This window comes from Ursus maritimus, unplaced genomic scaffold, assembly GCF_017311325.1.
Source record: "Ursus maritimus isolate PB19 unplaced genomic scaffold, ASM1731132v1 scaffold_2, whole genome shotgun sequence".
Taxonomy (NCBI): Eukaryota; Metazoa; Chordata; class Mammalia; order Carnivora; family Ursidae; genus Ursus; species Ursus maritimus.
In genome coordinates, this window is record NW_024424452.1 from 5,249,931 (window position 1) to 5,269,045 (window position 19,115).

Sequence of the window (19,115 nt, forward strand, 5' to 3'; positions counted from 1 at the left end):
CAGGATGGAGCTATGAATCAGATCCTCTGCTTGGACAGAGCAGTGGAACCCTCCATACATGAACTGGCTACCATACTGTGTGCTTGCGTGTTTCTGGGCAGGGGCACCAACCAGTCTCCAAGGGTAGCACAGCTCTTCATTTGAGGACATTAATCAGGCTGACCTATACCCTGTGGAGTTTCCTGGTCAGATTTCACCACCAACTTGGTTCTGTAGGTGAGCAAAGACACTGTTTGGGGGCTGACACTTGGGTGCTGCAGGTAGGAACTCAAGTCTGCCAAGATCTCAGTGCTGACTGTTGCAAGCCCCTCCCCCTTCTGTCACTAACAAATTCCCAGTGGTTGAGCCCACAGATTCCCTAGCAATTCCCATGGGGTAAGACTGCAGTGGGGGCCCCCAAGAAGTGACCCACATGCTGGGGGAGCTGGATGTCTACCCTGGACTCTCTTTTCCCACTGAAGGAACCACAGACTCAGGGGAGACCTCAGTTTGGTGCTGTGCCAGCCTGGGGGTGGAGGGGAGAATGCGGTCAGCAGGTAGCCGTTCCTCTTACCTGTTTTGTTCTCTGTGGTGAAGGAGTGCTTCAGCTTCACCCCTGTAGTCTAGGATTCTCTCAGTGGTGTCTTGTCCATGAATAGTTGTTGGTTCTTCTTTTGAAGGGGGAGTGAAGTCAGGCAATGACCTATGTCACCATCTTGGTGATGTCACTTCTCCTGGAGTTGACTTTCAAAAGCATGCTCTTACCAAGTTGAATCAGTCTGTTAGGATGGTTGTTCCCCCAGTGTGGGCCCTGCATGTCCATCTCTCAAGCCTGATACTGTTGACGATATCCTTATACAGTTGACTTGTCTTTCTCAAGAGTTTCATTCATTTTTTAAAAAATTGAAGTATAATTAACATACAGTGTTATATTAGTTTCAGGTGTACAATATGATTCAACAGTTTTATATACTACTCCGTGCTCATCAAGATAAGTGTGTTAAGTGTTGAACCCCTTTTTAAATTTCCCTCATCCCCCCACTCATCTCTCTGGCAACCACCAGTTCTCTGTATTTTTAAGAGTTTTTTTTTTCTTGGTTTATTGATTTGTTTTCTTAAATTCTACATGAGTGAAATCATATGGTATTTGTCTCTCTGACCTCACTTTATACACTTTAGGTCCATCAATGTTGTTGCAAATGGCAAGATCTCATTTTTTATGGCTGAGTAATATTCCATTGTATGTATGTATGTGTATATACATACATATACATTCCATTCATTCATCCATTCATCTATGGATAGATACTTGGGTTGCTTCCATGTTTGGCTCTTGTAAATAGTGCTGCAGTAAACACAGGGGTGCATATATCTTTTCAAATTAGTGTTTTCATTTTCTTCGGATAAATACCCAGTAGTGGAACTACTGAATCATATGGTAATTTTAATTTTTTGAGGAACCTCCATACCATTTTCCACAGTGGCTGCACCAATTTGTATTCCCACCACCAGTGCACGAGGGCTCCTTTTCTTCCACATCCTCATGAACACTTATTTCTTGTGTTTTTGATTTGAGCCATTCTGACAGGTGTAGGTGATATCTCACTGTGGTTTTGATTTGCATTTCTGATAAGTGATGTTCATCTTTTCATGTGTCTGTTAGCCATCTGTGTCTTCTTTGGGAAAATGTATTCAGGTCCTGTCATTTGTTTTTGGTGTTAAGTTTATATATTCTGCATATGAAGCCCTTATCAGATAGTGTATCATTCCCAAACATCTTTTCCCATTCCGTAGGTGGTCTTGAGGATTCCTTCCATCACTGTGCAAAGGCTTTTTATTTTGATGTAGTCCCAGTAGTTTATTTTTGCTTTTGTTCGCCTGAGGAGACACAACTAGGAAAATACCACTAGGGCTGATGTCAGGGAAACTACTACCTATGTTTTCTTCTAGGAGTTTTCTGGTTAGGTCTTTAATCCATTTTACTTTTGCATACGGGGTAAGATGGTTTTTAAAGATGCTCACGTTAAACACAACAAAGCCCTTATTCGGTGCCTCATGTTCCTTCTAATATGATCCCTTTTCCTGGTAAAATCCCTCTCACATTCTATCCGCTGCCTCCACTTCCCCAACTTCCAGGTCATTACTCAGCCCTGTCCACACTGGCTTCCAGCTTCATCCCTCTCCTTTGCCTGGGGTCATCCAATGCCACTGGGCTCTTCCTATTAAAAAAGGGCCAGGTGCGTTAAGAAGAAAAATATCATACAACCACTTGGACATTAAAAGCGAAAACAATACAACAAAAAGCCCCACCAAATATGAGTTCCTCTATTCTAAATAGTTCTTAAAGTAAAATTACACTTCTGAGAACAGTTAGAAAAGTGAAATAGAAACATTCCAAGACATGGTCAAAACTATAACCTAGAAAATGTATAGTGTTAAATGTTTTCACTATTAAACAAGAAAACATGGTAACTTCAACATTTGGCCCAAAAGGGTAGAGGGAGGAGTATGAAATACAAGGAGAGAAGGAGGAAGGCATTAATGAGAATATAAACTCACGAATTATACATAAAAATACTAAAGTTACTAAAATTGATCATTCTGAAAGCTGGTTCTTTATGTGAGAAGACAGACACTCTCAAGACAGGATGAAAGTGATAGAACACATATCATCTCACTTGGAAGGAAAAAATACCTATAGACAAGATTTTTTTTTAAGTGTAGTGAAAGGATGCTATATACATCTCTAAGCTAATACATATGAAAAATCTGAAATTATTTTCTAGGAAGATATTAGTAACAAAAAGACTCAGGAAAAGACAGAAAACCTGAATAATCATGGGGAAGAAAACCATCAGAAAGTTACTCTCCTAAATTTAATTTTATGAGCAAAAAAGACAGTACCAGTATTAGAATTGTTCTTACATGCTTATTTTTAAAACTCCAAGCATAAAAAAACCCGTTCATTTAACAAAATCAGTATAACCAAGACCGGAAAACGTGACGAAGATTAAAACAAAAATGAAACCCCGTTTCTCCCCCAGGAAAGAGGGGGGTGTATAAAAACCACCTGAGCAGGACGATCACAGCTGAATTCCCAGAGCCTAAACCACGCTAAGTTAATGAAACCTAAGCAGTACTAATTCAAAAGCTCCTTTTAATCCACAGACTCTTTCTTCTGCTGGATCCATTCTGTGGTTGATGCTCTACTGCACTTTCATCTCACGCACCGTAGTCCTCGGCTCCACAACTTGTTTTTCTTGTGATTTCCATCTCCTTGTTATCAACTCCTTTTGTTCATAGGTTGTTTTCCTGATTTCACGGAACGGTCTTCTGTGTGCTTGTAGCTCCCTGAGCATCCTTCAAATGGCTATTCTGAATGCTCAGTCAGCTCAGTCGCAGACCTCCATACCTTTGGGCCTGGTTACTGGAAGATTGTTGTGCTCTTGCGGTGGCGTCATGTTTCTTTAGACTCCTTGAAGTCTTGTGTTGCTGTCTTTGCACGCGAAGGCTCTACTAATAAAACCTTCCTTCAGCGCTGTTGGGGATTCTGAAGCTTTCTCAGACCACCTAAGGACACACCTGCTCAACATTTCTTGGTCCCTTTTGTGGCAGAATTCTGACCTTCTCTCGATCCTGTGATATGCCAGGCTGAGTGCTGGCAGGCTCCCTTTTGCTGTCTCGGGGCGGGTGCTAAGTCCAGTTTGTGGTCCCTCCCTGGCCCCCATGCTGAGGGCTCACTCCCAGCACTGTTATGTGGGGGAGGTGCATTGGGTGCTGTGGGCCTGGCACCAATGACCTACCCTCTGTCTTCATGCATTTGCTCTTCTTGAACATTTCATATAAATGGAATCTTGTCTGTTCTTTCACTTAAAATTACTTTGGGATTCATTCATGCTGTAATGCATCTTACTATTTTGCTCCTTTGTATAGCTGAGTAGTGTTCCATTGTAGAAATAAACCACATTTTATCTCTCCATCAGTCGCGAGGGACAGCTGGACTATTTCCACCTTAGGCTATCATGAATAGTGAAAATTGGTGTGCAAGGCATGGTGGGCATTTTCTCGGATTGGTATCTAGCAGTGGAATTGTTTTATGATATAAACAGCCAGGCTGTTTTCCTAATTGGCCATACCGTTCTATCTGCCATCAGTGATATATGAGGAGGTCTGGTCTTTCCATGTCCTCTCCAACACTTAGTGGTGTGTTTAAATTTTTTTTTTAAAGATTTTTATTTATTTATTTGACAGAGAGAGGCAGCCAGCAAGAGAAGGAACAGAAGCAGGGGTAGTGGGAGAGGAAGAAGCAGGCTCTCAGCAGAGGAGCCTGATGTGGGACTCGATCCCAGGACTCTGGGATCACGCCCTGGGCTGAAGGCAGATGCTTAACGACTGAGTCACCCAGGCGCCCCTACATTTTTTTTTTTTATTGGGTTGTCTCATTGAGTTATTTATGTAACCTGGATACAAGTCATTCTTTATCCGATATGTTTGGCAGGTATTGTTCCTAGTGCATGACCTATTTTATAATTATTTGCTTTGGCAAAATGGCTTGTGGGAAAAGCACAAGCATATCACTGAGCATTTACTACTAAATCATTGAGCCTTCATACCACCTCTGTGAGGGGGGTCCTACATGGTTCCCCTTTTGCAGATGAGGAAACCAAGGCACAGATATTCACTTGCAGGTTACATAGCTAATAAGTGGCAGAGCTGAGCCTTGACTCTAACTTGCTTGGTTCATGTCTGTGCTCTTTACTACTGCACTCTGCTACTTCTGAAGTAGAGACTGTGCCTGCCCCGTGACATGGTGCCCAGAGCAACAATCCCAGTGGGCTGTTTTTCATCAGTTACCTCCATGCACAACATTCTCCCAAGCCTAGGCCCGCCACGGATTATACAGATGTCCTAGAACCTAGGAACTCACGTGGGAAGTGCTGATGAAGGTTGCCCTCAGTCTTTGTAAAATCTGGCACTGGCATCAAGGTTCTTCCTACTAGCGTTCCACTCTGTGCTTGCCACAGTGGCTCCTGAGATGGGAAGGTGGACTGTTGACAGCACCGTACCTTTCCATTGTCCCCATCCTCACCCTCCTCACTGATCCCTGCCCTCACACAGCACAGTAGCCCACGCTAGAGACACAGTCTAAAAACACTTGCTGTCTTCAGAGATCCCTGAGCTTATTGATAACACAGAACTATCCAAAGATTATCATCCCAGAATCAGCTATTTAAACACATTCCAAAGTGGATATCTGTTGGCCCTAGTAGATGTGAAGCAACTCTCACCAAGTCAGTAGTTCTACCTACCTTCTTACTCAAGAGTTAAAAATCCTCTTTCGTTAGGGCGCCTGGGCGGCTCAGCCGGTTGAACATCTGACTCCTGGTTTCGGCTCAGGTGATGATCTCAGGGTCGGGAGATCAAGGCCCACATCGAGCTCTGTGCCCAGTGCAGAGTTGGCTTGAGATCCTCTCCCCCTCCCCCCATTTGTACCCCCTAAATAATAAAATCTTTAAAAAAATCCTCTTTCATTATTTTCTTAATGCAAACTGCCTTTAAAGACAATGCATGCAGGGACGCCTGGGTGGCTCAGTCAGTTAAGCAGCTGCCTTCGGCTCAGGTCATGATCCCAGGGTCCTGGGATCAAGCCCCGCACTGGGCTTCCTGCTCATTGGACAGCCTGCTTCTCCCTCTCCCTGTCACTCTGCCTACTTGTGCTCTCTGTCAAATAAAATCTTAAAAAAAAGACAATGCATGCAAAAACCAAGAGGCTTTTTTTTTTCTCCCCTGTGAAACATGGAAGATGAAAATTTTCCACAGTTTTAATTTTAGAAAACTAAAATACTTTTACCATTAAGAAAAAAAATACCAGGAAGACTCAAAATGTTGACAATCGTGGCTCTGGTCTACTGACACTTGCCTTGTTCCGGGTGGTCGGTGAAGCACTTGGTGGTTACCTTAACCGTCCCAGGCATGGGGGGAAGCAGAGCATCACCCCACCTTCAGGGGATGAAGACGCTCAGGCATCGTACGAAGTGGCAGAACTGGAATTGTGTGCACGCTCATTTTAAATTTTCTTCCAGAGAGAAAAGAAAAATCCAAGGACGAACAAAAGGAAAAACTTGCTGTGTGGATCACGAGTATGTATATCTTTTTTGTGAATATACTGTTCCCCGCACATAAACATGAAGAAATCCTCAAGGAGAAAATAAGGGAGGACAGGCTGCGTCAGGCGGCCATGGCCGACCAGAGGAAACTCGAAAACGATGAGCTGGAAGCGAGGTAACCTTACAGAACCTCCCTGCTCCTCTCCTCTGTCTTTCCTTCCCATCTCTGTGTCTGGGACCAAACACTTTCATTAAAAGTGTACAACTTCGTAAGGGAGGCAGCTCCTCCGGTGGCACCAAGGGCCTGGAACTGCCAGAAGAATCCTGCCTGCCTGCGACCACCAGTTCTCTCAGGTGGTGAGAACACCTGGGGCCCAAGGCTCACCAGAGAGGCGAGGCCCCATGGTGGCTGGGAGGCCACAGAGCTAGTCTACCGGGTTCAGATCCCAGCCCTGCCCCTTGACATGTGCGTGGCCCTGGGCAAGGTCCACTCATCGTGCCTTGCTTTCCCCATCTGTAAGTGCAGATAATTGCCCATCAGGCTGTTGTGAGGACTTAGTGAGGGGATGTTGTGAAGTGTCTGGAACAGTGCGTGGCACATGGTAAGCACCACAACCTGCCGCTCACCTACCTTTCTAGAACCACGGTCGAGAACTGTGCAGTTGCAGCTGGCCAGAGAGCTAAAGCCTGCTCTTTGCAAAGTACACGTTGAGCCTGTTGGTCTGTTGGAGAAAGCATTAAACTATACTTACAGGCAAAGACCATAAAAGTATTTTAAAAGGTCACTTACTAGCTGCTAAGTTGCTACAGAGGAAAATGGTTCAAAAATCACTTTAGATACATGAAAATTTCATTCTGGACTGTCTAGACATGGCATCACTTTGTATTTCAGGCAAAGTGAGGACAATTTACAGTTCTGCTTACAAAAACTGTTGAAATCTAGTTTTGGCCTACTTGGCATAAACAAAATACAGCATAAAACTGGTTTTGATACTGCAAAGAAAAATCAAAGGTACCTTCCTGTGTTTGCTTCTTGTGTTAGGCTGAACAGCTTGAGAGAGGAAGAGGCCAGAAGACCAGACTGTGATGTCGACATCACCGTGATCAAGGAACCGGCGGATGCCTCATCCTCAAGTTTCACACCGAGCACCCCTAAAGAGGACACGGCAGTGTCCCAATCCAGCAAGCCCGTCACAAGTAAGAAAAAGAAAAAGTAGAGGTTACTGGGTTTGGAAAGAAGCCCCAAGAACAAGCAGATGTAGAAGGGGCTTCCACCTGAAGCACGGTAACACCTTTCCTGACCAATAAAATCGTGTCTTACTTCTTGGCGTAGTGCTTGTAAAATACCACTGCCCGGGCCACTGCATTTTGAAAACGGAGCTGAATGATTAAAAAAAAAAAAAAAAAAATTTGATACCTGTGTGTGCTACTTTCAAAGTACAGTGTTGGTGATGAAGGTTAGAATTTGATAAAACTCATCAGAAGACAGTTGGCGGTGGGCAGATTTAAACATTTCTTCAGGGCCCCCTGCCAGAGATTGGGCTACCTCCTTTGCCCCTGTCACCACCCTGTGTCCAGCCCTGTGTCCAAATCGTACCTGTCCTCCCGTGCTGCCTCGTATCCAGCTCCTTCCCTGCTCCCACCAGTTCCCCAGCACCGCAAAAACTGCAGGAACAAAGGCCAAGGTGGAAAGGCTGAGGCACAGGTGTGGAGCCAGCAGTAAGTGAAACTTTAAGGCTGTGTTAGAAAATGTTACGCTAATTTGTGTTAAATTTAAGGGTAACCAGCAAACGCATGAAAATATAATCTACAGCTTCCAAACTAGCAGAAGGAAGGACATGGTCATCCAACATGAAGCTGGGGAAAGGGAAAACAACAAAGAAAAAGGCTAGAAACCAAAATCACCAAAGGTGGTGGGAAAAGTGCCAGTACACCTCACCATTGTGACCAGGTTCAACTCCCCTCTTCCTTCACCCAATCCCCCAGATGATTAGACTGGGTTCAAAATCAAAATTCACTTCATTGGTACTCTTTACAAGGGAAACCTCTTAAAACCAGACAGAAAGGATGAAAATAAAGATATGAAAAAAGATGTACCAGGAAAATTTAATCGAGATGACTGGAATCGTAAGCAATATTAGAACAGAATTTAGGGACACTAGGGTGGCTCAGTTGGTTGTGTCCAACTCTTGGTTTCACCTCAGATCATGATCTCAGGGTCGTGAGATCGAGCCCGGCGTCAGGCTCCACACTGAGTGTTTCGCCTGCTTAAGATTCTCTCCCTCTCCCTCTGCCCCTCCACCCCTGCCTGCTCACTCTAATAAATTTAAGAACAGAAATTTAAAGCAAACTGAATAGGGATAAACCCAGAAATAATGATAAAAGGACCAACCCCCCAAAAGACACATTATTCATAAACATCTTACATCTTGGCCTTGCAAAAGCTGGCAGAATTACAGGGAGGAAACAGATCAAAAAGACATTTAGTAAGGATATAATTTAAGCAAGGCAACTGAAAAGTTTGAACACACAGAAACAAGACTGCAACAGAGAATAAACACTAACTGCATTTTAGGTTGAAATGTACAACTACAAAGGATACATCCGAGACCACGATCTAATTGTGCTGCAATTAATAAGTCAGTAATGAACGCAGGATACAGAACTGCTAGAAACAAACACAATCTCAGGTAACTCGTGGGTTAAGAGTGATTCATGATTTCATAACGGAAAGAGTAAATTACATAAATCATGAGAACGGCAACAAAACTTCCAGCCAGGCTACATCTCAGCTGTGAGGATGTAAGCAGCTGTGGCCACTCGGGGGTTGTACACGACAAATGAAGAATGCTTCATGTTTAGACCACACTGGGGCCTTTCCATTCAGCCCTTTGTATTATACATGGTCTAAAAATCACATTACTACTCAAGAGAAAAACCAAGTCTAGCACTTACTTTGGCCAAACGCTTCTGGGTTCGCTACCACAGGTCTAGTGACTGGGGGAGGGACCCGATCTCCGAGCAGCTCTAGCTGCTAGAATATCCCCAAGGACGAGCCAGGGGCCCACGGGGCAGAGTGGTCCACAGCAAGCAACAGGTGAGAGACTCAAAGCCAAACCAGAATTTTAAAAACCTTAACAATTTATTCGTCTTATTTTCCAGTAAAATATTCACATAATGTCAAAAGAATGGAATGAAAGAGATGTAGCCGACTACCTTTAATTATGTCCACATAAATATTTAAAATCTAAAAACCCCAGCGGATCATCAGACTGAGTAGAAATTTGATTCTTCAAAGCAAGTATTGCTTTACTATTGTCATAACCCAGTCAATAATATGACCGAGACCCTGCAGTGGTAAACAAAATGCCTGCTGAGTTGTTTTTTACAAGATGTTTCGTCGCGCCATTATGGGTCAATCCAAGAAGAATATGTTATTGAACTGCGTTGCACAAAGTTTCTTTACCTCTTCTGCAAAAAAACCACAAACAAACAAAAAAATGGAGGTGAGAAACCGAGGTTTTCACGCAAGCGCCTGACACACCCACGGGCTGGGGGTCTGCAGCGTGACTTCTAAACCGCTAAGCCAGCGAGTGCAACCCTCCAGGACCCCTAGCTGCCACCTGGCAGTTCAAGCACGCTCCGCAGAGGTGGCGCCATCATGACCCAATTCCCCCGCACCGGGCGCGCTCACTGCTGTGTCTAATGCACACAGCTCTCGCTACAAGTACTAGTAAGAGAAAAACGTACTGTGTCCTAGCAGGTGTGTGCAGAAAATGAAACCACACACCTGACTTTTGTCCTGTACACAGCACTCCCCCAATTGTCCTGCTCCAACAGAGCAGCAAGGGAGCCCGATGCGGTGAAGGGGACACAGCCCTCTCCCCGGCGCAAGCCGCTGTCAGGATCGGCCGAGGCAATCGCTGGAAGCACGGTGCGCTCGGGACCAGACCGACCACAAGGGCCAGAAGGCGGGCGGGCGGGGAGCTCCCGCGTCATCAGTCTGCTCAGCTGCAGACTGGGGGGGGGGGGGCTCTGACCTGCCCAGTGAACCCGACAGCTCTGCCTCGGGATGTCTCTTTATTACCGGGAATAAAAGGGGACATTTTTACACACAGCGAATAAAGACAGGGGACTTTTTTTCCCCCTTTTAGCATTATAGAAAATTCTCCTTCGGCCACTGCCACATTTCCTGTGGCACAGGGAAGTTTTCCACATCCTTTTGCAAGGAACTGTGCTACCGAAGAACACAGAGTGGATCGAATCATGGTTTCCTTTAAGCAACGGGCATCTGCTCAACACCCCACAGGCGTGACTCGCGCTCTAGCAGGTGTCCCAGCACAGCGAACGGCCGGCACTCAAGTTCTGCTCAAGCACCAAAGCCTATTTACCATTGACTTCAATCAGGTTTGCGTTTTTTTGATTCAGAATAACATACAGCTCCCGCTGGTCAGACTTCTTCCCGACAACCCAGTAATCGCTCATTGCCTTCACGATGACCTCTTCGTCCTCATCCACTCTGCAAGACACAAGTTCCAAAACGCAAGTCTGTTATAGGGGGGGCTAGAACGTGAAAGACACACACACTCTAAGACCAGAAACTGGAAACCAGTCACTTGAAAAGTCTGGGGAGTCACGCGCAAGTGACCAGTGACCTTGGGGCCTCCTGGTCTCAGAAGGGGGGCCCTCTGAGGCGGCTCTGGGCCACTCCGCTTTGAAGAGGATTCCTTCAGTGCCTCTTCTCTCCTTAGAAAGGGGATGCCTAAGTCGAGAAGCTGTTAGAGTTACCTAGTAAAATCGCTGTTGATGTCACCCAGAATCTTCATTAAATCCGGATGCACAGATGTAAGCGACACGCTAGGTGTTTTCCTCATGTGAATTGTACTTTTCTCGGCTAAATTCATATGGTTGAAGTAGATGAACTTAAACTGGGGTTCTTTTTCAGACCTGTGAAAACATGTTATTAAAATGGTAACATTCTCAAAGAATAATTATCCAAACAATAGCACTATATTGTTAAAACCTTAAATCCATGTGGCTAAGGCCTTGTATTTTCAATCAAGAATCTCAGTTAAGATGTAATAGGCTCTTTGTTCACTAGTAACTTATTTGATAACAATGAAGTATTCAATATGATGGAATTTTCCAGAAAGCTGAAGTTTATCTTTTTGAAAAACCAGTATTATAACCATTTTTGTGATGATTTTCTCAATAATAGTGCTTTAGAAATGGCAATCACTTGATTATTCTCTGCGTTTTGAATTTTTAAAAACAAATGCAAACTACACACAGGCCACCTGTCTTCTAGCAAAGGGGTCAGCAAACAATTAGTGGCCCTGGGGCCAAACGTGGCCACTTTTCTAAATAAAGTTTTAGCGGCACACGGCCACACCCGTACGTTCACGTACGGTCTGTGGCCACTTTCACGCTTCAACGACAGTTAGAATTTGCAACATATACAGCCCACAAAATCTAAAATGCGTATTATGCGGCCCTTGACAGAAGTTGTCTGCTGACCCGTTTCAGGAGAGTAAGGGCTCCTTTATCCCGCGGTGCTGGGGAATGAATGCGCTCCCTGTATGTAATCCGCCACAGAACTGAAGCTTACTCCTGTAACAAAGCTTTCATCGCCCTGGAGGGAGACTGTTCTAAGGCGTATTAGGCTTTTCAGCTGAAGCATAATGAATACTTTAATTGGAAAACATCTTTTATTACGTGGAATGACTGCATACGGCAACTACACGGCCTCCCGGGTCAGGGTGTGGACTCCTCAGGGAACTGCTCCGACGGCAAGGCCACAGCTCCCGGGGCCTCCCGCCCTCCCTGCTCACCGCACCCTCACTTCAGTTACACTCTGGGGTGTGGTGACCGCCTGAGCAGCCCTGCCACTGGGGGGCTCAGAAGGCTTCTCTGCTTACTTCAGGGTTAGCAGCCATGTTCTGGTGGGCTGGGGGTGCCGGAAAGCCGACCTCCGGAAAAGTGGGTTACTACTGTAATACTTTACATCTAGGCAAAGAAAGAATGTGGATGGCTTAGTGTCCAGGAAAATGAAAAGAGAATTCTTAACAAAGCCAGAATATGTCTTTAGTAGGCCCCTAAAACTAAGAAAAGCAAATATAACTATAAGAAACACTGTCTGGAAAGATGGAACATGTAAGAAACGTTTAGAAAGGGTTGGGAATTTCATTGGCCCCGCAGACAAACTTCTACCCAGCCGCAATCGGGCTTACAGTCCTGGCTGTTCCGTTTCACCTCAAAACACTCTCTGTGGCCTCCCTTTTTCCCTCATTCAGAATATGTAAAATATTCTTCTAAGAAGATCTAAATTATTTCTTTTGTACCCCTGATGGAAATTTACATTAGCAAATGTTATGTAGTTAAGACAGGGACCAATGTGGCCTCTTTCCACTTCGCCTTACGCAAGGATAACATAAAAACAGGAATAGAAAAATTGCTACTTGCTCTCTCACTATTAACTTGTCCTCTTAATAAAAGAAAAAGGAGAGATCGGCTCACGATAAAAACAGCAAGGATGATGTTCGTCCTACGGGCTTATTAGTTCTATTAAAAATGACATCTAACAAACGGTGTGCTCGTTTTGAAGGTGTAGCAGCCAAATTCACCTGGTATCTTTTCCAAAGAGCGAAAACAGTCTCCTTTTAAACACCAAAGCATTTTTTCCCCTAAACACAGAAATGCAAATTTCTTGCCTTCTTAAAAAAGAACACGCTAAATACAGTTAACTATGTCAATATAAAAGAGACTGAACACAGGGAAATACAGAATTCTTCTTGACGATCTGTTACAAAGTTCGGCTTAAAATCTCATAGCACAGTAACGATATCCTCAAAGAACATGAAAAGGTGGGGCCTGTCTTAAATGGTTGTATTCTATACTTTTTCAGTTCATATGTCCACTAATTTTTTAGAGAGTATTTTCTGTTTTCCGTCAAGCCTTTCTTCACATCCTTTGCCTCTTTCTTCTACAATCGGCAGAAAACCCAAGTGTCTGTGATTGGCAGAGTCACAGGGAGGTTTCCCATGAGTAAACAGCATCAGTTTTATTGAGCTGCCAGAGACCAGGTATGTGAAGACCCATCCAAGCTCCAAGAGCATGCCAGGAAAGGCTTTGAACCAAGGGAGGAAACCAGCAGCTGTTCAGCAGGTGCTTGACTGCTTGTGGAGTTTCCCTGTGGACGTCAATGGCTGGCTGGGAGCACCGAGACCAACTGGTGGCTTTATTTGTTCTGGGCCTCCTTCCAGACGGCTCAGGTTGCCAGACACATGGTTTCTAGGTGAGGACGGCTATTCTTCACTTAACAAACCAAACTAAAAAATAAGATTCTGAATTGACCGATGTGGATATTGTAAGAAAGGAAAACTCGTCTTAATTTAGGAGTTACACAGTACAGCTCTTTCTCCTTTGCATGTCTAGGCTAATCAGGACATTAGGCACAGCAGAGCCCTTGGAATATGCTCCTGAACTCTGCCCTGGAAGGAAGGCTTCCCCGCCCCTGCTCCCCCTGCACCCCCTCTGGACGCCAGCCGGGCCAACGCATCCCTTCTCACTTCCCTCCTGCCTGGCATCCCGTCCTGGATCTCACTGTCACCAACCTGCCGTCAATGGTTCCGTCAACGGGTGCATTTCCGTCACCGGGTGCACCTCCGTCAATGGGCGCTCTCCTCAGCAGAAATCCTAGCACCATCAACCTCCCAAGCAACTGGGCTGGTTTCCAAATGTATTCGAAATGACTGATAAAAAAAGATTATAACAACTGCTCACAGGAAGGAGTCTCCTTTTCTGGTAACTCTGTACTTCCTCCTCCTCACACCTTTCCAAATTTAGCGTTCAAAGTGGCTAGTGAGTAGGAGTAGGTGAAAAGAAGCAGAAAGAAATGTCTCAGATTCAGAAAACTACCGATTTGGGGGAAAAAGTCTTAAATCAGAGCCCTTCCTCTAGCCCTTACAAATTCCAGGTGAATTAGATTGAGACAAAGATAAAACCATATAAGTACCAGATAAAAATGGCATTTTTAAAATGATATTGGGATGGAAAGCTGCAAGTATGACAGTGAAAACAGAAATCTAAAGGAAATGCTCAATGAAATGGACTACATAAAAATCCCAGACATGTTATCAAAAATAGTAAAACCAAAGTCAAAAAAATACGTGGTCTGACTGACGAGCGCTGATGTAAAAGCAAAGATACAAAGCGCTTCAGAGGGAAGAGCCGTTGGACATGCACGGGCGGTTTGTGGAAGAGACAGAAATGCCAACCGCGGTGTCACCTAGATGTCAAGACACAGCACAGAGAATGAGCTGGTGGCCCCTTGTGGGAGGCGACCCGCTGTCACTGAGCATTCCCTTTGCCCCGGAACTCCATGCCAGCGACGTCTCCTAAGAGGATGACCACACGTACGCACCCGATCATTTTATACGAGCTGTTCTGATGCTAACGGCCAGAACCAGACTACCCATCAACCGGAGCACTGAGTAAACAGAGCACACCTATCCAACTAAGTACTGCGAAGCCATGAAACAGAATAGGCAGATCCATTATTTATTGGTTTAAAATGATGCTCATGCCATATATTTTTTAAAAGCTACAGATTTACAACATGACCTGGGTGGCTCGGTTAAGCATCTGCCTTCGGCTCAGGTCATGATCTCAGGGTCCTGGGACTGAGCCCCACATCGGGCTCCCTGCTCAGCGGGGAGTCTAATTCTCCCTCTCCCCCCTGCTCCTGCTTGCTCTCTCGCTCCAATAAAATAAATGTAATCTTAAAAAAAAAATTAAAATTAAAATTAAGGACATAAATTGCTTTAAAAAAAATTTTTTTTAAATAACTGAACTACAAAGTTCCTGAGTAGAAAAAAATTGAGGTGTCACACAAGTAATAGAAACCAAAGACCAAACAAACCTACTTCAGGCCATTCTTTAAAAGGGTGATATCAATTTTCTAAGGGACATTAAAAGAACTGCAGCTTAGAAATATGGATTCAACACTAAACCTAGGGTCAGGACGGGGATGTCTGGCTGCCTCATACAGCACCCGTCACCCCTCAGCAATGCCAGGAGGAGACGGGATGTGAGTCTTGGAGTTCCTAGGACTGGCATGTAAATTGGTTAGATCTGGCTCAGGACTTCCAGAAGAAAAGCACACTATCTTTTGTACTCAAGAGCATTTCCCTCTAGCTGGCTGATACTCATGGCTTGGCGAGCCAGAGCCCCTTACTTGTAAAATCTCAGATGCATCGAGAGCAACCCTAAGGTCAACTTACAAAGAGAAAAATAACTATGGCTCTGGAGTCTCTGCTCTTGGGCTGTGCCCTAAGTTGTGTGTTCTACCACCAAGTTTTCCAGGAGCCCCTCCTTCAGGGGCCCCTGATACTACAGAGAGGTTCTGTTAACAAACACTGTCCCCCTGCGATTGACGGAGCTGGACCACATGGCAAAGTGTTAACCGCAGAGTCTAAGTGGGGGGCTGTGTGTGTTCACAGTGTCATTTTTTCCACCCTCTTATGTTTGGACATTTCCATAATAAAATATCGGAGAGAAAGCTGCTTTCTAATGAAATGCGATTATTAATGTCCACGGCCCCCGCCTTTCTTCAAATTATTGGTTTGGGGAAAAAATCTTACAGCCCTTCCTCTAGCCCTTGAAAATTCCAGGTGATTTAAAGATTGAAACACGGAAGATAAAACCATAAAAGTAGCAGAGATAAAAATGGCATATTTTTGATATCAGGGTAGAAAGCCGCAAGTATGACACCGAAGGTAGAAATCGAAAGGAAATGACTAACAAAATGGACTATATAAGTCCCAAACTTGTATGTTACAAAAAAACAATAAAACCAAAGTTAAAAATGAGAACATGTGATACGACTTCTGGACAATCCCAAGGAGAGTTGACCTTTGCAGAACAGAAAGTCCCTGACAAGCAAGACCACCCCAGATATTCGCTGGTCAGTTAATTAAAATCCATCACATCCACGAAAAGCACGGGCAGAACGGTTAACATGTCCTGCAATCTCCCCGGGGTGGGGAGGATGGGGGGGGGTGGGAAAGCAGGAACTACCCTTTGCATGCTACCAAACAGATCTGACTCATTGATGCTTCGTTCAGAAAAGAAAACCTGACAAATTCATGGTGAAAAAATTAAACCTCAAGAGACAAACCATGAGAGACTCTTAACTCTAGGAAACAAACTGAGTGCTGCTGGAGGGGAGGGGGTGGGGGGATGGGGTAACTGAGGGATGGGCAGTAAGGAGGGCACTTGATGGAATGAGCACTGGGCATTACATGCAACTGATGAATCACTATATTCTACCTCTGAAACTAATACTACACTGTATGTCAGTTAAACTGAATTAAAAAAAATTAAACCTCAAGATGGAAAGTGGTCAGGCATATTCATTTCTTGGCCTTATCTTTTCTAATGCGAAGCGAGCTGTTGACAATTAACAATCCACGTGCAGATACAAAACCTACGCGTACTATCACCTGGACCCGGTGTGTGACCTCCTTCTGGAAGACCATATACGCACAGCATGGAATCACTATGAACACCGGTTACACATAAAGTCATACACGGTAGTAACTTCTCAAACACGCAGGAAGTCCATATAAAGAGGGCTTCTGTTTCTCAAAGTACTTCCCACGTGCTCGCTTAATCTTTATAGCATATGACTTTACATTGAGAAGACAGTAGAAAGAGGTTCAATGACTTCCCAGTGTTCTTGGAACCAAAATGAGTTTAACCTGAGTCTCCCGATACACTACTCGAGCTAGAGTCCTTCAAAGCACCAGACTCTGGCCCAACGCCCTCACGGCCTACAGCACAGCTAACTTTACCCCAAACACGTATGCACAAGAGGCAAAGTACTTTTCTGTCTACACAAGGCAAAACCCTGCTGATTACCACTGCCAGTGTGAATTTTACAGTCTGGGCTGGTCAAGTGGGATGTGAGGTGGTACTCGCGAGCTCCGGCCCACGCACACAGCTAGCACACCCGACCCCGTTCATTTACGCCACAGGCAGGGGATTGCTGAGGGAAGGTATTCACAGAAGACCCAGCCCCTGCCATCATCGCGGAGCAGAAAAGCTCAGGAATAGGTTCCCAGGGAGCTTTTCGGACCGGACTGAACTGCATGTTTGTTCTCTGGACTCTTTAGAAAACACAAATGATATTACCATCCATTTTCTTAAGTAAAAACTACCCTTCTTCTTCCCAAACCAGTTAAATGCTAGAAAGTAAACACGAAGCAAAGTACAAACCCAGACATTCTTTTGTTGATGTTAAACTGCTCACAAATGTCAGATGCCAGCACTGTGAGCTGGGGCCCAACAATGCTGTCCAGTCTTCGGCAAAAATCCAACGTGGGCTGTACAGAGGCTAACGAGTAATTTAAAAAATACCAGTAAGTTTTAGAACTCTTTGTGTTGAAAAGCTCAGTATTCATCTAATGGTCTTAATTACAGTATTCCAAAGAAAACTCTACTGATCAGGAAAATAAAGCAATTAAATGGCTCTCCCTCCCATCCCAAAGAGAAGAGAAACAGAAGAGTCAAAGTTAGCTATACTTAAGGTGTAAAAGAGTCAAAAACCTATCTCAACTGTGAATATCAATTTAAGCACACCCCGTGGGGTGGTAAATTGGCTGGCTACCCCCAGTAGACCGAAGAAGGTCAAATATTTAATGCATGCCACACAGCACTCGGGGGCCAGATGCCCTCTGGTGCTTTACAAACACGACCCCATTTAGCGCCTCAAGCCCCCTTTGAAACAGGTACTCTTGTTATCATTTTACAGGCAGGGAGGCACAGAAAGGTGCCCAGGGCCTACTGCTAGGAAGCAGGCAGGCCAGGACTTAATGAGAAAGAGCTAGTTCGCTGGCAGAGATCACAGAGGGGAGCCATGCTTAATAGAGCCTCTATGACAAGTTTACTGTTTAGGGATAAAACACAGCAAAGCGTAAAAAGAAAAGGCTTATCTACGCGGGCTGAAGTCAGATACAGGTGTGTACCTACCATCAATCATAAAGCACACAGCTGCACTCATGGCCTGGGAAGAGAAAACAAACCAAAGATTACAAAATGGCACAAAAAAAGAAATCTGACGACCCAATGCAGTGGCCCTGTTTGAATTTTGACTTGAATCACTTGGTCAAGATATTTTTTAGTCAACTGGAGACATGTGGATATGGACCGGAGAGCAGAGAACATTAAAGAAATAGTGTTTATTTTGCCAGGTGTGCTAATAACACAGCAGTTAGGTGGAAACAGATGCCCTTATTAGAGATGCAAATTGAAGCACTTATGAGTGAAACGACATGATCTAACATGCTCCAGCAAAAAACACACGCCCGGAAAACAGATGAAAGATTAGCATGTTAACTAAATTAAGCTGTATGATGGGCACCTGGGGATTAATTATTCTAGTCTCTATTTTTGTGTATGTTTGAAAATTTCCATGAACACAGTTAAAAAGCCCCCAGCAGATTAATGTCCCCTTGTCTCCCTTTTCATGATAGTGACTGTTGCAATTGTGACACTGGCTACAGCAACCAAGACCATCAATCAAATAACCAGACATGTTTAGATGTATCACTGTTTACTGCATACACAGCACAGACGTGAAACAGGCACGCAGAACATACGACCGTAGGAGAAAAAGCCACCGAGCTCCTCCTGAGGCCCGTTCCTACAGGCAGTCACTTTAGCAGTTGTAGATACCATGGCTCTACCGCTGTGGCCTTCAGATGTCACACGGAATCCCTACTCACGTCACGACAGGAACGACCCCTCCTCGGCCCCTCTCTTCCTCCCCGCTGCTTAGAGCCACTCCAGCTTCCCCACTGGTCCCCTTACAGCTCCAAAGGGCCCATTGCTCACACCACAGTCGCAGGCACAAGCTCCCGGACTGCTGCTTGTTCCACGAGCACACTCGCCCTCTGTCTCTGCACCTCTCCCCACATCCCCCTCTCGACCTCCAGCAGCTGTAGCTGTTGTCACACGGTCACACTCAAG

General features: G+C 44.8%; 2 protein-coding genes across 5 annotated transcripts in view; one reads left to right on the forward strand and one right to left on the reverse strand.

The window, feature by feature from the left end:
- Positions 1–7,407, forward strand: part of LOC103669974 (radial spoke head 10 homolog B-like) — a 53,761-nt gene extending 46,354 nt beyond the window's left edge. For all 4 annotated transcript variants that reach the window (XM_008698339.2, XM_008698340.2, XM_008698344.2 and 1 more), the window contains 2 exons: positions 6,063–6,261; positions 7,129–7,407. In XM_008698339.2, the coding sequence (XP_008696561.1) occupies positions 6,063–6,261; positions 7,129–7,303 (374 nt within the window). In that variant the 3' untranslated portion in view covers positions 7,304–7,407. The remainder of the gene's footprint in view (positions 1–6,062; positions 6,262–7,128) is intronic.
- Positions 7,408–9,209: 1,802 nt separating this feature from the next.
- The window catches only part of CCZ1 (CCZ1 homolog, vacuolar protein trafficking and biogenesis associated), a 29,144-nt gene continuing 19,238 nt past the window's right edge, over positions 9,210–19,115 (reverse strand). The window contains exons 11-15 of the mRNA XM_040634772.1: positions 18,117–18,150; positions 17,364–17,481; positions 10,875–11,033; positions 10,478–10,605; positions 9,210–9,557 (exon numbers count right to left, since the gene is read on the reverse strand). Of these exons, the coding sequence (XP_040490706.1) occupies positions 9,502–9,557; positions 10,478–10,605; positions 10,875–11,033; positions 17,364–17,481; positions 18,117–18,150 (495 nt within the window). The 3' untranslated portion in view covers positions 9,210–9,501. The remainder of the gene's footprint in view (positions 9,558–10,477; positions 10,606–10,874; positions 11,034–17,363; positions 17,482–18,116; positions 18,151–19,115) is intronic.